At 46.1% G+C, this 21,221-nt stretch overlaps 1 protein-coding gene across 12 annotated transcripts in view; it reads right to left on the reverse strand.

The window, feature by feature from the left end:
- RNF216 (ring finger protein 216) overlaps positions 1 to 21,221 on the reverse strand; it is an 84,747-nt gene that overhangs the window by 59,788 nt on the left and 3,738 nt on the right. For 7 of the 12 annotated variants that reach the window (XM_086853947.1, XM_086853945.1, XM_086853946.1 and 4 more), the window contains 4 exons: positions 10,009 to 10,138; positions 8,742 to 8,878; positions 6,917 to 7,768; positions 5,315 to 5,391 (listed from right to left, as the gene is read on the reverse strand). In XM_086853947.1, the coding sequence (XP_086710073.1) occupies positions 5,315 to 5,391; positions 6,917 to 7,768; positions 8,742 to 8,878; positions 10,009 to 10,075 (1,133 nt within the window). In that variant the 5' untranslated portion in view covers positions 10,076 to 10,138. Of the gene's footprint in view, positions 1 to 5,314; positions 5,392 to 6,916; positions 7,769 to 8,741; positions 8,879 to 10,008; positions 10,139 to 16,033; positions 16,162 to 16,682; positions 16,804 to 17,488; positions 17,563 to 18,775; positions 18,861 to 21,221 lie in introns of those variants that run through there. The other 5 variants (XM_086853952.1, XM_086853953.1, XM_086853955.1 and 2 more) reach the window with 3 other exon arrangements.

Consider the following 21,221-nt stretch of genomic DNA (forward strand, 5'->3'; position numbering starts at 1 on the left):
TCTGATACCTGCCTGTTTGATCATTTCCCTTTCCTCCTGGCTGAACAACGATCTCAATATAGACATGAGATCCTCATAAGTGTAAATACTACTTCCTAGAAATTCGTCTAACTTCTCCGCCACCCCAAACGGGTCGTCTAACAATCGCCCCATCTCCTTTTTGAATGCCCGCACGTCCCCTGAATTAAGGGGTACATTTACAAATCCAATAACTCCTGGGGCGGTAGGCACTTCTCTGAGGGGAAACATTCGATGCCTACTTTCGTTCTCTCCCCAATCCTCATGCATCGATCTCGCTTTGTAGCGAGTTCGACTTGAGGGAGGGGAACTAAGATTCTCAAACATTGGTTCTCTTATTGTTTGCGGATATTCCGCTGTACCCACCTTATCAAATGGGGTACTTTCTGTTGTTTTTGAGGGTCCCGGCAGTGGTGGTTGGACTGGCAACGGGGGATAAGGTGTTTTCCAGCCTTGCATTCCCCTGGCCCCTGAGAGGGCTGTGGTTGCCGTGGTTTCAGTTGGCGGGGACATCGGGGGAGCCGCCGGAGCCGTTACCGGCGCCGTTTCCCTTATCTGTGGGGTGTGTCCACCAGCCGGTTGTTCAGGGGAACCCGTGGGTGCTGATGGCACCACTTGATCTGCCGCAGGAAGCCCCGCTGGCCCGTTGTATGGTGGGGGCAGGTGATCCAGGGGTTCCCAGCTTTCTGTTTTTATTTCATTTTTCTGTTTCACTGGGAACAGCCCGACCTTGGGAGCTAACCAAAGTCGGGCGTATTCTTTTTCCTCGGAGTCCGAGGAGGCTTTACGCTCCACGTGAGAGATTAACTCGTTACATGTCCACTTCTCAAATGTACCTAGTACTGGCCAGATGAGGTAATTTCGCAACTCTTGCCCACCCCAAACCTCAGCACAGTAATAGATCATCTTTGCCTTGGACTTCCTTTTTCTTTCGGGACACTTTTCCCAATTTCTCAACATCCACCCCAAAGGACTTTCTGGGGGAATGTCTAACAATTCCTTCGTTCTTTCAGAAGGGTCCTTTTCCTTAATTTCTTTTTGTACCTTACTTTTTCTCTGCCCCATAGTGAAGAGAGAAAATTCTTACCTGTTCTCTGCGTTGTGTTCTTTCGGTTATACTTGGGAAGTCAAAAGGACTGCCAATACTCACCTTCGCGGTTTGCTGCACCGGGGTTTTTCTTGGCGCTCTGACCTTTCCCTCGGAACCCTCCCTGGGTTCCCTTTTGGGTTGAAAGAGTTTACTAATTCCCGAGCTCGATGGGACGTCCTCTTCCCCTTTCAACCCCCTTTGCGATCGGTCCTCCGGGACTCCCTTTAGCCCCGGGATTGACAAATGTGGCAGAGAGTCTCACACGGAATCGCTTCCTTCGCGGCCGGCCAATTCCCTCGCGGGAGGATGGAAACGCGGCCTTGAAGTCCACACTCGCTCCGTGATCAGATCACGTCTCACACACACTTGCCCAATCGCCTGCTCAACCTCACAATACTTACAGCAACTTTTCTTGCAAGGATGTCTTTGTGCACTTCAGACTTTTTACAAGCTACCAAGCCGCGGCTTTTCCTGAAGGCCCCGTGCCTTCCCGAGCTCTCTGGATCCGTTTCTTTTTATTGTGGTTTTTACCTTTCCCAAATTTGGTTCGGATGTTGGGGTGGGCTGCGGAGGTTCTCGACTTCCCAGGCCGCCGAAATCGGCGGGGGTACCCCCCTGGACAGCGAGATTCTCCCACAGCTGTTCCCAATCCGAGTCACGGCACCAATCTGTTATAAACGCAAAGGCAAATTTATGATAGAAATGAAAAATAGATTTATTAATAAACAACAAAGAGAGAAATAACGATAAAAATCCACAATAAAAAGATCAGCGCAGCGCTGGGTGGACAGGGTCTACACCAAAAGGTATAGGTTTCCCAAATCCACGTCTGAGGGTCCCCAAGCCTCGGTTTTTATAGAGGTTTTGTGTCCTTAGGCTAAAATTCCAGGCCGGTTTCATTCACCAAGTGTCTCTGATTGTTCAGTGAATGAATTTCCTGCCGTAGAATGATGACATTAACTTGTGTCCGGCCAGAATCTCCTCATATGTAAAGGAGATTCTGTATGTATTTCAATTTGTGTTGTCCTGGCAGGGCGGGGGAATTCGGGCTGGTGCCGATGGATATCTTGACTGCGCCTTCCTCTTTGTTCCTCCTGATCGCTTTCTCAACACCAGGAACAGCCCTGGTCTGGCAAGGCTCAGTTTTTCGGAGCCTGTCTTTTCACTATTGATCAGATTGTTTCCACAGAAGTCTGCAGGGCGTTGCTCAGGTCCGGAGGCCGACGATCTCCCTGAGCCAGCTCCATTGTAGGTTTGACGAGCCTCGTCCTGCTTTTTGTTCGTGTTGATGGGCCTTGCCAAAGTTCGTTATCAAGGTGTCGTTTTGCAATCAGTTTCTCCCCAAAGGAGATTTCGGCCAGCCCCAAGAAGGGGTTTTTCTGTACATTTTATATTTTATATCCTTGCAAACACATTTGTCACATTTATACAATTTTCGAATTTTTAATACATATGGTAATTTATTACACAAACTCTGAATATAGGTTTCATTGTAACAGAGCTTGTAATCACACCAGCATTACCCAAATTTCACTAGAAACTGGTCTGGTGAGAACAGCACTTGGAAAATAACCACTAAAATTGCTGAAAAATTGCCTAATAAGCTGTAAATGCAGCATATTTGAGGTCCTACCACAAACAGTCATAGCTGTTTTTTTACTACAGGTAAGTGTAGTTTAACTGAATATGTTAGCTTAGAAAAGACTCAGCAAGGGGTTTTCAAATGCCCCACTGGTGGAGACCCACAAACTTCAGAAACCCTTCTGAAAGGGCAGCCTGAATCAGGCTCCCACAGCTTTTTCTCAACCCTCACCAAGCAGCTGTGCTGGCTGGGGGAAGTAACACAAGCTGTTCCTCAGTTTCCCCAGCTGCAGAATAAGATCCTTCTGAAAAGAGCCAGGACAAGCAATTAACATTTGTAAAACTATTGGAATGAGAAGGTGTTAGGCTTCAGCAAAGACATAATTGCAGCTAATTTACATTCCTGATGTCAGAAATCAGTCCCTAATTAAGAAATCTGAACTGGCTTGAAGCATTAACCCACTATCAAGGCACGATTACTTTAGCTCTGCTTTCACATTCAAAGCAGGGGCATTTCTTTTTGTTTAATCAGGTATTGACATATTGAGCCAGAAGCTTTTGACTGAATGTGAATACTCCTGCACACAAAAGCTGAATAGATGATACCCTGCTAAGAGGGGCTCCCACATCTTATCTTTCACACCAGTTGAAAGTTTTAAGAAGATCATTTCAGGGAAAACAACAAATATCTTGGCACTGAGCATTTAATAGCTTCCACCTCCCGCCATCCCTTTGGTAAAAGATAACTGTTTTAATCCAACAAAACAGAAACTTCAAGGAGCTCAGACCGTGTCTCTAACGAAAGGGTTTCAGCTGGGGCACGGCCAGGGTACATTTGAACTATCCTGCAATGTTGCCATTTCAACGCTGAGGATTTTGGGGGATGTTGACCTTCAGTGTGTGACAATTAGTTAAGTGGGCCCCGGCGCACAGCACACCCACACTCACGGCACTGTTCATTAATATCTGCACCACAGGACACAGAGCTGGTTAAAAGCCTCACCCCTGCCCAAAACCACTCACCCTTAGTTATTATATTTCAAGCCTGATTCAGCTTGACACACCATGGAGATCAAAAAGACCCTGCCAGCGAGGCTGACCAGTGCTTTGACCCATTTGTTCTCACACAAAAGCTGCAGTGACAATTCAAGAGATGGTTTGGTTAAAGGAATAAAAATATGGGGAAGAAATCTTTATCATCCAGTAAGTGGGTAACGCACCGCTGAGCAGACACTGTAGATGGCCTACAGGGAAGCCTGGAAGCACCTTTTCATCTCACTGGGTCTGTGGCACACAATGGGACAGAAGAGATTTCAGGAGCAAAAAGGGAAGGAACACATTAAGACCGACAGAAGCCAATACTGGGATTTAATTCCATCAGGCTTTGCTAAATCCCCTCAGGATACAAACCCGAGTTTTTTCACACAATCTGGGAGGGTCCTGCAACCAGATGCACAACTTCAACAACCCAACTGCCCCAAGGAATTGCTCTGCTTGTCTTCTACATTCCCACACAACCATCCACCCTGAGGTGCACCCAGTCCATGGTGTGGGCACCCCAAAGGTGATCCACCACTGCAGGGAAAGCACTTTCAAGAGACCAGAAAGAAGTTTTGTCTGTTGACTTTCTAATCAAGAAGCCCTACTTGGGAGACACAACTTCACAGCACAGGCAAAGCAGATTAGGAAATCTATGCCCAATGGATGGGATCATCCTTAGTTCCTCACCAGTTAACTTATTTATGACCCAATGACTAATTCTAGGCCTCATGCACTTAAATGCTGCTTAATTAGTGCCCTAGTTAGCTGGAAAGGGCATTGGATTTATACAAATGAATACTCTGGCAACCAACACCTATTCCTCATTCTTGGATCACACAGTAATCAGTTTGGACATGCTGGAGATAACAGACACAGTTGCAGAGAGAGCAGGAGAGGCTACCAAGCATCAGACACCAGTCACAAGTGATTTACTTCAAACCATCTCCCCTCGGTGCTGCTGGTGCCAGCACACGCAATCCTTCGTTCCCCAGCTCTACCCAGAAGGGCAGGGAGATGATGCAACTCAGCAGTAAAGTTAATCACTTAAATGTATTTGCTCTACTATATCCCCAAAAAGTGATGTGAGAGAATTCACACAGCACCACTGCTACTTGAGGAAGTAAATGGGATAAAAGTCAACACGATGACACTAAATACTGGATTCCAAGCCAGTGTCAGCTTTACCTGGGAAAGCCCAAAAAACAGTGAAATGAAGGGGGGAACTCAAAACTCACTAGCCTGTCTCCATACTGTGTTTTATAGCAGTCATCTTAACACCTCAATCCTGACACTCACTCTTTTTAAGACTTCTAGTAATAGATAAAACAAAATTATATGTAGTGCCTTTAAATAAGTAAATTATCTTTAAAGCAGAGAAGTTACAGCCCAACAGAACTAGAGAGGATTTAAAACATCTCTATCAGAAGTACAAAAAAAGAATCTGTGCTCTTTGGCACTATCAAGGCAGTGCTGAAGCCCCAGCCTGGATGTGCTCTAAAGCAGCATCCCTGGCAGGTGGAGACATGGAAAAGCGCTGCAGTTGTATGACACACTGTCATATGTGGTTCTTGGCTCCATACTTACACATTTAAGTCATAGCAGTTCTTGATGATGATTAATTCTTCAATATATTCCTTCTTCACATCTGGGAATCTTGCTTCCTACAGGAGGAAAAGCTAAAGGTTATGTAGGTATTAGGGAAGCTATGTAACAGTAGCACCCAGGACAGGGATTAACATGTCATTAACCAACCCAATCCTGAGACTCATGGCAAAATGGTCAAGACATCATTTACAGCCATCCAACCTTGCTGCACAGGATGACTGCTAACAGCTCTTTCTCAAAGGAAGAGTGAGGGTAGGGATGTGAAAAGCCAAGAGCATGAGCCTAACCAGTGATCCAGGCTCTGCAGGAATGAATGACAACACAAGAAAAGGGAATATTTATCTTCAGCATGACCATCAAGGAGTTCCAGATTATGTGCTGAAATACAACATTCCAAAGCAAAAGGAAATAAACCAACATGTACACCCACCCAAGGAACCCAGACACGCCAGCAGTGAGACCAGAATAACAACAAACCTTTACTGGCATTTCTGTGAAGGCTCTCCCAGTGTTTGCTGCTCTCTCTGGAGGTTCTGTACAGGTATTGCAACCATGTGGTATTTAGCTTTGTAAGACTGGACTGGTCAGGGTTGTCAAGCAACCCTGACAATGCAAGAATAGCCTCTTACCCATCTCAAAGGCACTGACCAATGAGGTCTTACTTGGAAAGAACTGAATTTTGTTGGACTGCTACTTGAAAAAATATTTTTCTCAACTCCAGTTTTTCCAGGTAGAACTAGATATGGGATGTGGAGGGAAGACTTGGAGGGGATGGGGGTCATGGTGGAAGATACAAATACGTAAGAATAGGCATGTTTGTGAGAAAAAATATTCAGTAAGCCATTAAGAGAGAGCCTCCCCCCTAGCAATCAAGGGGAGGGGGTGTGCAAACATTATACACTTGAATCACCACATTTTTATTTAGCTTTGTTTATCATATATACACCATGCTGCCCAAAGGATAAGGAGGGCCCTTCTTGGTGGCTGTTGTTACAGCCAGTAGTGTCCCTTGTGGTAAGCTTCACATATGGAGCATGTGGAGTTTATGTACACAAGTCCTCATGGTGCTTTATCCAGTTACTCCTTGGTGCTGCTGCTTGGAAATCCACACTGCAAGGGCAACCCTTACCCCTGGCCACCATGGTGGCATTAACATGGGCATGGACCAAACTCCTGTAGGAGAGGCAGCTGAAAGCATTCCTGGCTCTCAGCCATGCCTCTCAAACCTCTCTACTCCACTCTGTATCCCTCTGCCACTGTTTAGTGCCCTAGGTTTGCTCATTTAGCTTTATATCCAATCCTAAACCAGCTCTTCAGTGCTGGGTTAGGAATCAACCTGACAAAACCAGACCAGCAGATCCAAGAGGGCCTTTCAGGGAACAGACACAGATTATTTCACCTTAAGTGAAAGTTTTCCAAGACAGTTCATCACATGCTCCTCACCTGGTGCACAGCTGAGTCTCAGTCAATGCAAAGAGGATTTGCAGCTGTGTGCTCCAAGCACGTGAGACTCTACACCTTGAAAAACCTGTCTGAAAACATCACACGCTCAGGAAGCAGAGGAGCCCTGAGAATACTTACTGTCTCTCTGATGAGCAGTGCAGTGAGGTCCTGCTCCTGCCCAGCAGCTCCCTGTTCTGGCACGTCCCCCGAGCCAAGTCCCTGTGCGGGGAAGGCAGGCCCTGGCTGCTCGTTGTCTCCCCCTGCCTGCTGCCCCGATTCCTCGGGGGGATGTGCCGGCTGCGGGGAGGCAGGGCCTGGAATCCCATCCTGCTGTGGCTCCGGCCGGGGGAAGGCTGGCCCAGGAGCCTTCTCTCCATATGCCCGCAAAGATCCTGGGTCTGCCTCTGGCTGCCCTTGCTGAGGAGCACAACTGTTCACTACAGCTCGTGGCTCATCTTCTGGCGGTGGGAAGCGCCGGGGTTCCAGCTGGCTGTTCTCCTGGATCTCCTCCTGCTCTGTGGTAGTTTTAGCAGCTGTTCCTTCAAGTTTCTGCTCTGGCTCCAAATTCTCTCCTGCCCATTCCCGAGCTTCCATCCTTTCTTCCTGCTGAGGTGGAAGGTCTGCATTCTCCAGACTAATGGTTTCTGTGTTATCAGCAGGCTGTGGACTCATCTTGTTCAGTGGCAGCAAACTTGGGCCAGGCTCCTGGCTACCTGTAAGTTCAGAGCTGGGACCATTCAGCTCAGATGGTCCAGGCTGCTGCAGGACAACATCCACACTCTCACTGCTGCTTGGTCCAGCATTGCTCTCCACCATGAGGTTATTCCCGTCTCCCTCACAGGGCAGAGCTGAATCCTGCTCATCCTGCAGGTCTGTGCTCAAAAGCTCCACAGCACTTTTAGATCCTCCTTCTCCCACAGTGTCTGCACCCTGCCATGGAGCAGCAGGTCTGATGACATTGGGACGTAGAGGCTGCTGATACTTTGAGGTCTGAAAAGGACACCAAGAAGAGAAAGTAGGAATTCTTGTTTGCATGTCAGAATCCTTGCTCCAGATACTTCTGCATCTAAGAAAACTTCTGATGGGAAACTGATAAACAGTCTGCTCAGCAAGATGCTTAATAAAGCACAGAACTGCAACCCACATATCTGTGTCATCAGCCTGTCCCCAGGTGCTATGAGAACCTTTGGCAGAATTGGGGATGCACAGGACTTTGCAAATGGAATCATTTCCTAAGCTCACCTTGGTACCCACTTCCCTTCCAGTAAAACAGTCTGGGAAGGAAGAACTAACTGATGACATATTTGTGTTCTCACCAATTTATTTAAACAGGCAGGAACCAAAGCTCCAAACATTAATCTCTGGCCTTGTTCTTGCCTCTGGCAGACAGATTGCTGTATGCCAACAGAGCCTGAGTGTTCTCTGCTGCTGTTTTCAACTAAGAACCAGAAAGGTCAGCTTTGCAACCCATTTTCTCAGTACTTCTGGTTAATTCAACAGGAAAGTGGAATATATTCTCAATATAAGATAGATATGAAATTCTGCAAAAATATCAGTGCCTGCAACAGCCCAACATGAATGCAAATAGCATAGAGGAATATAAAGCATACAAAGTACATATACAAATCAAACAAGGCATGGTTTGAAAACACCTTCAAAGGAAGATCAAGTCCTCTTGCAAAGCACCCCACCTTGCTGGATTCAGGCAGACAACTTTATGGGAGCTACAACTTTCATCAAATAGAACTTAAACTACACAGTGCACTTCCACAGTCTGGTTCTTCCCTCCTGTGCCCAAAATATGATTAAATTAAGCGAGCAAGATGCCATCATTTCTCTGTTGTTTCAGACATCCCAAGTAGATTGCTATAAGCAGGTAGGACTCAGAGGAATGCATCAGGTATTTGCACAGGACACAGCTATACAGGCCATGAATGCAGCAGTTATAACAATGAAAAATTACTTGTGCTAAGATGACAATATCATCATCATCATCTTCCTCAGTCTGCTGCTTTTCTGGCAATTCCAGCAGCAAAGGCAAATCTTCATCTGAGGAATCCGATATCATGATAAGACTTTCATCTCTGTGGTTCATCCAGTCTGCAGAAGAGTAAGTAAAGTTAAAGTTAGCTGATGGCTCCAGGTAAGTAACTGGAATTACAGGGCACATGTAGCACTGAAACATCTGAGAAAGCAATTTTCCTGTTAGCACTGCAGGAAGAAGCATTCAGAGGTCACCAAATCCTTTGCAAGGCATTGTCACAGCCACTCCTGCATCCCTCAGCCTCCAGCAAAACACCTGCACAGTTTCAGCTCACAACAGCACTGCAGGGACAGCCACTGACACAAAGAATCTTCTGCCCCAAACACAAGTCAAGCTGCTGCAAAAGTTGCCACAAACAAGGCATGTAGGGAATACTTTTGCAGAGAAATCCTGAACTTTCAGTATCTCAGGGAGATTGCATTTTCTTTTTCTTGAACATTTGTTCAAGTGCAGTGCATTCTTGCAGAGAGATAAGGGTCTTGATGCAATTCAGCCTCTCCTGAAAGAGTGAGACTTTACAGGAATACCTTACGCAGGGCCAAGATAAGGCCTGTGGCTGTGGGTGCAGAAGATATCCTGCTATTGATGACAACCTTGTGCCTCAAGGTTTGTCAAGAATGAAATATAGATGCTACTCAACACAGCTGCTGGAACACAGGGGAGATATTCAAGGCAGAAATAGAGGGTTTCTGTCCTGCCCAGAGAACATATAACTATGCTTTCCCTAAAATCTGACATGTTTTGGCTTATCTTTTAGCATGAGTGTTCATTTATCACCTTTCAGGCACACAGAGAAAGCATCATTTTGAATTCCACCCTTGAGGGAATGGGTGCCAATGCACACAGCTCTGTGAGGGCACAAATTTAGGGTAAGCCTGCCTCCAATGGGGTTCTCAGAAGGATGGATCCTCTTTTGATCTGCTGAAACACCTCTACACAGTGTTCCCAAGAAGTCAGCCATCTCCCTTGAGGCAGTACAACATGAGAAAGACAAGAGCCAAATATTTTGCATGCCTGCATAACGTAAAAGAGTTTCTGTAGGTGGCTAAGTCAGTGTAGCAGAGTAGTGTGTGATATGGCAGAACAGACCTCCAGCAGTTCCCTGAAAGTTCAGTGTCTGTGAATCCTGCTGCTCAGGAGGACTTTGACAAGAGTGTTTTGGAAACAGGCACAAATCAGTACTCACCTTTCCCTCTGTGATTGCTGAAGCTGCTCAAGTTAATCACTTCTTCATTCCCACCTCTCTCTGCCATTTTTAAACAGCTGTGCCCCAGAGTGTCAACGCCCCAGCATGGCAGACAGGCTCATATGAGGAACTGGAAGGTAAAATAAAACCACAAGGGAGTCAGGCAAACTCAGATTCACCCTAAGGGGGTTTTTCCAGGATTTAGCTGCTAGGGGCTCTCCTGGCTCTCCCAGAAGTCTCTCCACATGAGTATTTTTCTGTGCCCCCTCTCAGGACCTGAAAGGAGATATGTTTGTTATCTTGTGTTCCAAGAGTTAAGATAGTTGACTGAAGTGTGCAGTGAGGCCTGAGGAGTCTCCCTGGAGGAGCTCCAGGAGAAAAAGAGGAAAAGGAAAAGAGATGCAGTTCCATCCAAGCAGGACTCAAACCTCCCCAGTATGTGGATCTTGTCTTGTTTCCAACCAAAATCCAATGCACCAACCCACACAGTGGTGTTTCTGCCACCATCAATTGGTGAGAAGGTCAAAATCCCCTTGCCTGAGCTGTTCCAGGGCATCCCCACATCCACCTGCATCTCACACCCCCAAGGTGATGTCACTGCAACCATGCCTGTCACACTTAATGCCAGGGAAGTCATGCACAGCCCTGAGGGGAACAGCCAACAGGGATACCACCATCCCAGCCTGAATTCCCTGAGTGCTGCCAAGCTGAGGCACAACTTCAGAGCCACCAGAGATGCTCCAAGCTCACTTGTACAACCCCCATGTTGTTGGCGTGTCAGAAGGAAGCTGCACCCCAGGCAGAGCAGTGCCAGCATGTGGTTTGTGCCTGCACTGTGAACCAGCACAGGAACATTCCAGAGAACACTTCCTTACCACCATCTGCTATTTTAAAGAAGAGATTTCCCTGATTTACAGTGAGGGTTTGGTACAAATTCCAGGAAACACCATCTGTTCTCACAGCAAAAGGAGAGCATGACAGGAATCAGGTTCCTTCACAGGACTGGGCTTTTTGGAACTAAACTTTGCTACCTCCACCTGTTCTCAGAGAGGCACAATGAATTGGCCAAGAGGCTCCTAAACAGGATTAGGAGGTTAGAGGAATCACTGCAAACTAAACAAGAGGTTTTCATTTTATGCTGTCAGCTTCTAGCTCTCCATTCCCACCATCACAGAGAGGCTGAACACATACAGGAACTCCAAGCACAATTTGACCACTAGAAGGTGAAAACAGTTTTGTTTTTTTTTAATTGGAAAGTATTCATCTCCTTATTGCAGTACAGAAGAATCTGTACTATTAAATATTTACTGATGCATAAGCTGGAAGAAAATGGTGGGTCTGCTATAAAATCCTGTTTGCTAGCACACAAAAGCAGTATAAATTCCCCCTCAGTAATTCTGCTTAACTTCTTTCCTCTGCAGGGAACAGGATTTGCAGCTAGGACAGTAAAATGAAGAAATTAATTCAGATGCACAAGATACAATAATAAAAATTAGAATGTGTAATTTAAAAAATTTTAAAAAGCCCAGCATCATGGGCTTAGTGCCTGAAGGAACCTTCTTCAGAGGGAACCTTCAGCATAAAGATTTCCAGGCTTGTCTACAAACAGCCACATTCACCTGATCCTTGATCTGGTGATGGTCCAATTTTGAGTGGGAAATTGGGTGAGGGAACAGCAAGAGGCCTCTTCTAACCAGCATTACCACAAATATGCAACTGCCCCTGTATTTGAGCACTGACACCACAGTAGCACATCCAAATTCCAGTAAGCAGCTCCAAGATTATCGTGGGCATACTGGTGTTTTGAAAACACCTAAAAGCAAGATTCTGGGGGTGTTTCCTCTAGATTCTTCATCTTCTGCCTTGTAAGGAGAAATAAATATTTGCCAGAATGGATGGAAGTGCTGTTCCACCATCACAGGCAGGTGCTGGAGCTGCAGCTCAGGAGCTGGGTCACTGTAAGTGAAAACTTGTACAAACTCTGGCCTTTTTAAAAGGTCACATCCAGATTATTACAGTTGTATTTCCCCTGGTACTTGTGAATAGCAATCACCTAGCCCTGCACAGCACCTTTCCATCCTTAGCCGACTCCTTTAGCAAACAGAATCATTTCTTGCCATATAAAAGGTGCAGAAACAGAAGCAGGGAGAGGCCCAGCGTGGCCAAGGTTGTCAAGCAAACACAGCAAAGGATTGTCCTGAGACTGGCTGGGGAGGAATGAGGACATTTTGTGAGAGCCACAAATCAGCCCTTGCAGCATCAAGTGGTGCAGACAGGGCTGGACAGGTGTCTGCTCAGATCTGCTGCTCCAAGCAAAGCTGAGTGGTTGGATATTTCTCCCTTCCAGGGACTTGTGGTGTGTTAGCAGGGCTGGTTAATTCACAGTGGGGTGACACTGCAAATGCTCAGCACAGCCACCAAAAAAAGGGAAAAAAAATCTTCTCCCAAACAGTTCAAATGGTGCTTTGTCCAATGCTGGCTAGACCCCAGCTGCTCAGATCCAAGCATGATGGATAAAGCCACAAGACTAAGGTCATATTTTCTATGGGCTACTCTGGTTCCTGTAGAGAGGAAATCGCACACTTCAACCTTCAGCAGCAAGAAAGATGTATGGGGAATAATCTGAAATTAAATTTGGGATTATAAAATACCAAACTATCTGCACTTCCATACAAGAAAGCGTGCACACATCACCAAAAGACTCGGTGGTTTAAAAGCAGGAAAATAATAAATAGCATTAACTAATACACAGTCAAGGCAGCAACAAAAAAAGCCAAGGCTGCAAAGAACTGGCAATTCTTTCTACTTCAAAATGGACTGAATAAAAACCCAAGCAGCTTAATAAAGCACTGCTTTGAGTCTAAAAGCCAAGCTTCCACCAAGAACTAGCAATTCATTTTGTCAATACTCAGTACAGAGCTGAAGTTTAAATATCCATAAGCATGGGCCAGTTCCATCTAGTGGCATGAATAAGAAGTTTATCCATGTTTATAGCACCAGGCCGCCAAGAATGTGAAGTAACAAGATCAAAGCCACCCTGGGGTCTTGCCCTACATAAACAATAATAAAAAAGCAAGGAAGACAGATGGAAAGAAGCTATTCCACACTACCTCAGTGATTTCAGTGCCTATTTATAGACAAAGAATAAGGCTACCTATAAGCGGGCTCTATTATGCCCATCAGCTTTTTTGCAATACAGTCAAGGACAGGAAACTAGAGTTGTTTTAACAGCAAAGCAGTCAGATAAACACTTTCCAAGCCTTTTAGTTTTTCTTCTTTTCTTAAAAAGGCTCCTACCTTGCACCACAGCACATCAAGCTGGATTTGGGACCTGAACCCTTATAGCAGGGTGATATATATCCTATATCCAGGTGACACAAAATTCTCATCATGACTTCTAAGACACCCACTGACTGCAGTGAGGACCCACCATGCTGAAGATGTGGTCCCTCCCAATTTCACCTCTAAATTTATGTACTCATAACTCAGTCACAGAATATCCTGAGTTGGAAGGGACCCAGAAGGATCAGAGTCCAACAATCCCACCCTGTCCCTGAGAGTGTTGTCCAAATGCTCCTGGAGCTCTGGCAGCCCTGGGGCTGTGCCTACTCCCTGGGGAGCCTGGTCGGTGCCCAACCACCCTCTGACACAGCACACCCAAGTTGTTTCACTGTGCAGACAATAAAATCCTCCCCATTATGGTTTTTCCTACAGTGAATTGAGAGAAGAACACATTAACAGAACAGCTACCGGGAAAACCAGAGCCCACCAGGGCCTTGGGTTTAACGGTTCTCCGAACTGATGAGACCTCAGACTGACAGCTGAGGTCACAGGGACTTCCCAGACAAGCTCCTCAAACATGCAAAAATATCATCCACAAAACCACAGCTTCCAACCACTACTACGAGGCAAAGGATCAGCTGCTACCAGGTGAAGCAGTTCTCAGGAGCACACAGAATGCTTACACAAGGATTTCCAAAACCCATTCAAAATCCTTTTAAACACCACACGACATATTTTTAGCTTAACCTAAAAATAGCCACCACCGGTGCTGTGCATATATTTAATCTCCTGATATATGAAGGCGTTTCTGGACTGCAGTAACTGGAGCAGAACTCAAATCTGCTCCCTCCACCCCACATTTGTGCTGTGATGAACATCTTCAGATGGTGCTGAAATTTAAACTGACAGTCAAGGGGAGACCCCCCCCTTCTCAACACAGTGTGATGTATTTTTGCCCCCACTTACAGCATTTGAAATCTTGAACTCCCACATACCCAAGATGGGACGAGACTCAAAGTGCTCTTGTCTGGCTCCAGCTCAAGGCAACAGGACTAGACAGAAAGCAGGGGAGGTAGGAACTGAGATCTCAAACGAACAGGGGGGAGGGAAAATAAAAAAGAGCAACTTGAAAGAGATGTCAGCAACATCAAATCACTGTGTTTTAGCCTCTCCCCCACACAGAACACCACTGTTGCTCACCTACACTGACAGAAGAGCATCAACTCCTACTTTGTGCCTGGGGGCAGCAAACGTGTCTGCTGGTAGCCTGCAAGCAAGGTGAATTTCTGGCTCATTTCAAGCTGCTAAAACAAGCTACTTAAATAATGCAGGGCTTGTGACAACCACCAAAATGAAAAGCTAAAAATTCAGTCCTTAAGGAAAAAAAAAGAAATAAAAAAAGCACAACAGAAGGGAAATAAACCAGCCTGACTTACTGTCAAGCATTTCACTGAAACATTTCAAAGGGTTCATGATTTGCTGGGGGCTGCTCCTTGTAACAGGCACTGAGCAAAAGCAGGGAGTTTAACAGTGGTTGATCGTGTTAAGCAGCATCATCCCAACTGAAAATTAGAAATCCCCTGATCATAAGCCCAACAAGAACTGCTGGGCACAAACAAATCCTATTTGCTATGCACAAGGCAGCTACTGCCACTGCCTCACACCCTGCAAAGGGACAGAGCCAGAGGTCAACACGTAGGGCTGCAGCAGGGCTCCTGCCAGCAGGTTTGCTCAGTTCCAAGCCTGGGAAAAGTGGAAAAAGCATTGATTCCATCCCAAAAGGCTTACCCTGGCCTCTGAAGGCAGTGGCTCACAGGAAAGACCACCTGTTTTCCAGCAGCACAATCTGCTACAGGTATTGGCCAAAAGCTCTTCTCAGGAGCACAGAGCAGGGGTAACCTTCTGACAAGAACACGCACGCAGCTCTGCCACCAATTTTGAGACCCACAGCGTGTGCTGAAGAGAAACCTGAAGATCATTTAATAACAGAACTGGCTAGTGAGTTATAAAGTATTCCCAAAGAGTTTCTCACATTAGCAGCTGGCTTGGTTTACCACATGATTTTAAACACATACACTCTGAGGAGGAAGACAGGACTCCTGAGATGTGAGAAAAATCAAGGAACAGAAACTGAAATGAACAATCAAGAGAGTCAGGTAACATTTCTAAGGCAGAAAGCCACAGAACTGGTTTCACCACACCAAAACATAATACAATATAATACAAGAAGTATTTTGTGGCAAATACATCCAACCTGAATGTTCACCTTCCCTCACAGACAAGACACCCAACACACCGTTCAGAAAGTATCCCAGCAGAGCTACCACTATTTCCAAAACCACACCAGCCTGCAGCTGGCCCCAGCAGCTCCAGGGCAGGTCATGAATGAAGATGGGAAAGAGGAATGAATCTGGCAGCAATCACAGATCCAGTTACTTTCCAAAAGTTCCCCTCACCCTCTCTTACCCAAGGAGAAAAGCACTGAAGGGAGTGATGCCCTCTCCTCCCAGGCTCACCACTGGCAGCTGCAGAGTCAGGAGAGTGACCAAAGAGCACATCAGGAGATACTCCAAAAAGAGAGGCTACAGATCAACACAGGACAGGCTACATCTCAGTGTCACTGCTCCAGGCTAATCAAAATTGCTTACTCAGGAGCAATCAAGAGAGCAGATATTTAGGGATTACTTGGCTTCAAATTCCCAACTAGATTTTCCCCCATTTTCTAAGCCCGCTCAGGACTTACAGGAAACATCTTGGCTGTCTGTACATCACAAGACTTCTCATCAACCTTACTTGCAGCTCAATTCATCAAGGTCACAGTATCATAATTATTAATCACAACTGTTTGAAGTACCCAATCACCAATTTTATCTGAAACACAAAGGAAGGAAATGTATCACAAGAGGAAAGAAATGTATCCAGTTTTACCTAATTCACCTAACAGCTGGTTATATACACTGGCACTAGTTTTCCTCCCCAAACCTGCAAAATATTTGCATTTCCCTAGCAAAACATCAGCTCTGTGAGCTACTCTCTAAAATGTACGACTGTTTTGGAACAGTTGCACTCATTTTCCAAAACTGGGCAATTTAAACCAAAGGTTCCCATTCCTTTGAGCTATTCCCTGGTGACTGGCATCAAGGTCAACTCCTGGACACTTCAGTGTCTTCCCACGACCCCCATCAGTCCCTCTGCCAAATAACAGCTCCATATCATCCCATTTCCCTGACCAGCATGAGACTCCTCGTTTTAATGCATGTAAAAAACCACTCTCTGCACAAGAGGTGGAAGCCTTTGGATCTGTCATTCCCCCTCCCTGCCATTCAACTGAGTCCTGAAAAAAAAAGTTAAATCTGCAAGTTCTAGTTGGAAAGGAGAGTTAATGCCATTACCTTGAGCAGCTCATTTTAAGAACAAAGTGAAAAATCAAGGATTTTGAGGAAGAAAGGGGTGTTCCTGGAGTTAGTTCCTGTAAAGGGCAGTACTCTTCTGTCTGTCTCAGACTTCTGGCATCTGCAAGATCATCCAGTGTAATCCCCTAAATCCAAAACCTCCCTCCCACATCACAAACACAGGTGCCAGCTTGGCATTTCATGTTGATGCAATAATTCAGACACCAGCAGCCCAGCACTTGGCTACAGGCCTACAGACTTGCTCTGCTCACAGCCTATCTCCCAAACCATCATTTAGAAGAACTGATTTGTTCTGGTTTGTGCTGTAAGGGTGGGGATGAATGGAAGAGCATGTGAAACCATGTGATTTGCAGCTCTGTTGCTTCCAGAGTGGGTTTTACTTCCAGTTTTCTTTCCCTGACCTCACATGTCCCTTCCCTTCCAGGGAAAGGCCAGGGGCTACTTTGGTCAGCACTGAGTTTCAGACACCAGTGGGTTTAAAGAGCTGGAATCCACAAGCCCCCAGGTGCTGCACATACCTGCCACAGCTCCACACAGCATTAATTGCAGCTGCCTTCTCCATAAACCCAGCAGCCACATGGAAAAGAGCAAGATAAATGCCCTTTCAGCCCCAGGATATACAGCAGAGTGCTCCTCTGTTACTTGTACCTCATAGGTCCCTCCAGGAGAAAGGACAGAGCATTTCCTCTCCAAATCCTCAGTAGTTTTCCTACCTCTTTTCTTTTTTAAGGGATCCCAAATGCCACTTTAAAGAGCTTAACAGAACAAAGAAATCCAAGTGCAACCTTTTAAGTAGTTATTTAACAAGTTGGATGAAGTCTTCAGGAGCATTCAGGTTCCCATCTTAGCACTGTTTTCACTGGAGAGGAAATAGAAATAAGGGATTTAAGATTGCTGGGACAGGCAGTGGCAGTGACACTCACACTAATGAGCAACCAGCAGCCTGCTCAGCTCACAGCCCTGTGTGCAGGGGCACGGAGAGCAGGGAGAACCAGGCTGCACATAACCAGCCAACTGCTGTGAAAAGCAGCAGTGAGGGATAAGTAGACCAAAACCAAGGGGGCTGGAAAGCACAGAGTCAGGTTGAGTTCCAGTAGCAGCCAGAGAACGTGAAAAATTAAACTGATAGGCTCTGATGGCATCCTGGATGTTGAGACCAACTCAAGTAACCACCTAAGAGGCACGTGGGAAGCTGTGTTCCAGAAAAAAATACAAGCATAATGCACCACCAGGAAAAAGTGTGGAAGGAAAGGGGGTATTTTTGTATTTTATTTTAAACGTGACCTGAACTTATCACAAAAAACTTTGCTTTCAAGCACAGCACACCTCACCTCGTTCACAAAGCTGCTGACAGCAAAAAAGCTGAGACTTGACCTTGAGGTGGCACACAGGGAAAAAAAACTGACTTACTGCAGCAGCCCACCTTGGCAAAAAGAAGGTCTCTGTCAATCTGCACAGCATTTGGAGAACTATTGACTCAAAAGCCTGCTACCAACCCTTGCAGGTGTCAAACATCCCAGAGTGAGGGACTTCCAAAAAGAGTGACTTCACAGGTCACATTCTGGTCACAACTGCCATGCTCTTTTTTAGGGCCACATTAAGCATCTGCACTTGCCACAATTCCAAAGGTCAGTGGCCAGAAGCTGTGGCTTCATGTTCAGAAGGGTTTCACTTCAATACCTGTGAAGGATGGTCGTGTTCCCATACACAGCTTGTCTCCTCCTCTCACACGGAGCTCCTCCAGCATTTCTTACAGCTTTGAAAGGAAATGCACTGGACAATGTTTTTGTAGATTCAGATCAGATACCCTCTACCAGGTAGAATTGGGAGAACAGAATTCAGGTGGTAAAATAAATTGCAAGAAGGGGGAAGATCTAAAACTGCAGCTGAAGCTGATACAGCCACAGCCTATCCCTAACACTCAAATTACACATGCTCCTACTGCAAGGTCAGGCACTTTGAAAGATGCTTTTACACAATCAATTAAGGGTTTAAATATATACAAGAGCCAGTTTAGAGCCAGACTGGGCCAACAGGCCAAGCTCACAGTGATAAGTCTTAAATGGCCTTACCTCCTGGGAGTAAAACACCGACAGAAACCTCGCAAGACAGGCAGCAACACCTGAGCAACAAATCCATGCTCTGCAACAATTTCTGCTGGAAAGAGTAAAAAATAAGCTGCCTCTTGCATCCAACAACTGCTGCAGGAGGACAAGAACTGCAACTACCTCCTTACTGCTCCAGCACCACAGATGACCACTTGTCAAAAGATTTTCCAGCCAGCAACATTGTAAAACTGGGTTTAGTTTTGTTTACAGCCACGTGTAGCCTTGCGGCCAATTCCAGCCCAGCAAACTCTCAGCAGTGAAAACCCAGGGCAGTCTTCCAGGCTCATGACAGTTGTCCAGCCTGACTTCATCCATGTCACGTGGCAGTGGTCACTGTGTGTATGTTAAAATAGCAGAAAAGCAAAGAGGCTGCATTTGAGGTAAGTATGACTGTATCAGAACAGAAAAGAGTGAAATTAGATGGTGTCTGCATTTGGAGATGCTCCACATCCAGCATGAATCCCTTCTGAGACTACTAAAGTTCACAAATTAATGAATTATGAGCTAAAAAGTGAGGAAAGAAGAGTTGTGCATTAATTCTCCAGGTCCATAGTCCTGTAGATTAATGAGACTGTACGGTACTCACTAATCCCAAAGCAAACAAACATTTCACAGACACAGGACTACAAAAACCACCACAGGCCACAGCCAGGAGATTACACAGGCTGCACTCAGAGCAGTTGTTAAAGGCAGATTGTTTCAGGCAGTGAATCCTGTGCCCACCCTTGGTCAACACACTCGTGTCCAACACTGGGTGAATCCTCACAGCAGAACAGAAATTCTCTTCCTGGGTGTTGCAATATCAGACAGATTATTTAACCACCTGGGCTGGAGGGTCAGTAAAAACAGCCACAAACTGCTAAATAAACACATTGAGCTGAGGAGCACTCTCCAGACACTGTGTCCAAGGCAGAGGTGCATTCCAGCCCTTGTGAGCTGGTCTGTGCTAGTCCTGGCAGATCCAAGGGCACCTCCCAGTTGATACACAATGAAGCCTGCTTCAGTATGAAAGGATTCTGCTTTTACAATCTACAGATAACTATTGACATTAGCCAAGTTACTGCTCCCAGCTCTTGCTCATCCGTAGCTGGAAATCCCAGCAGCACAGGAGGCATTAAACGCCCTACCTCGCTTGGTTTCCTGAAAGAAAAAAAGAGAGCTGCTTTTCCTGCCTCCCCATTATGCTGCTGCTGTCATCTCCCTCAAATTGCATTTCAGCACACGACAGCAGAGCAGGGAGAGGAGGAAAGTCTTCAGCAGCATCGTGGCTGTGCTGCAGGCAGCTGTCAGCACTGCTGTCTTTCCCTCTGCCAATCCCTTGAAACGTGTTTTAAGGGCCCAACAGAGCTTGCACTTGCCAGGGGTACATGGGCAAGTGCTCCCTCCAAGACTGGCCTTCAACCAAAAATCTTCTGCGAGCATCATCTTGCTTTGACGCATCTTGAGGGAGAGCTTTTCCTTCTCCCTCCATCACACAAAAATGCATCATGTCTTTGGGAGGGGATTTGGAAGTAGAAGTGCAAATCTGTACCTCACCCTGGTTTTGCAAGGGCCTGCTTTCCTCCGAGAAATAACAGGAGCAGTGCCCACAGCTTAGTAAGAGCACGTAAGACTGGATAAAGCAGTACAGGAGCCCTGTGTGAGGAGTGCTTTGGACAAACCATTATTACTTGAGGCCATTTTTCATTCCTATATTCACCCAAAAAGAGATTCCAGCTAGCACAGATCCCGACCACCTTGTACTGCAGAGCAGTATCATCTGATGACTCTACAGATCCCATCCAAATGGTTCTCTGAATAATGCAAACAGTAGCTTGGCCTCCTTGCAGGGGAGAGCAGGCTGAGGGTGAGCAACACCACGCTTGGCCTCCAAGGCCAACTGAAAACACTTCAGGTCACCCTGACACCCACACACACACAGAGTTTTATTTCAGCTCATCAACTGTGCTTCTCATTATGAGGGGCAACCACAGTCTCCAAAACTCACCCTGGGAGCAGCTGGGCACCACCAGCATCAGCACAGGAGTGGGGCTCCCTAAAGCCAGAGAGGAAGCCACATATTAAATTTAAATTCCTGTTGACCTGGGTCAGGAACACTGCGAGGTGACATCGTGGCTCAGGGTAGGAGCCGCCCCACGTTGAAATCTTTCCCTAATGCCCAATCTTTTTCCACTTAATCAGGCACTGACAGTTCCCCTCATGAACACAGGCAGGGAACCACAGCAGGGTTGGTAATTAGGAGAGAGGTGTCATTCAGAAGGAATATCATTTCCCATCCTCAGGAATTAAGCTTTCTCAAGGATCGTTACGAATTTAAAACCACTGCAAGCCCTTAAGCACTGACCCAGAGGAAAAACATCACTCCCAAGATAGTCCAAAATAAACCTGAAATTCTATAAAAGTGACATGA

Source organism: Cyanistes caeruleus, chromosome 17, assembly GCF_971803275.1.
Source record: "Cyanistes caeruleus chromosome 17, bCyaCae1.hap1.1, whole genome shotgun sequence".
Lineage (NCBI taxonomy): Eukaryota > Metazoa > Chordata > Aves > Passeriformes > Paridae > Cyanistes > Cyanistes caeruleus.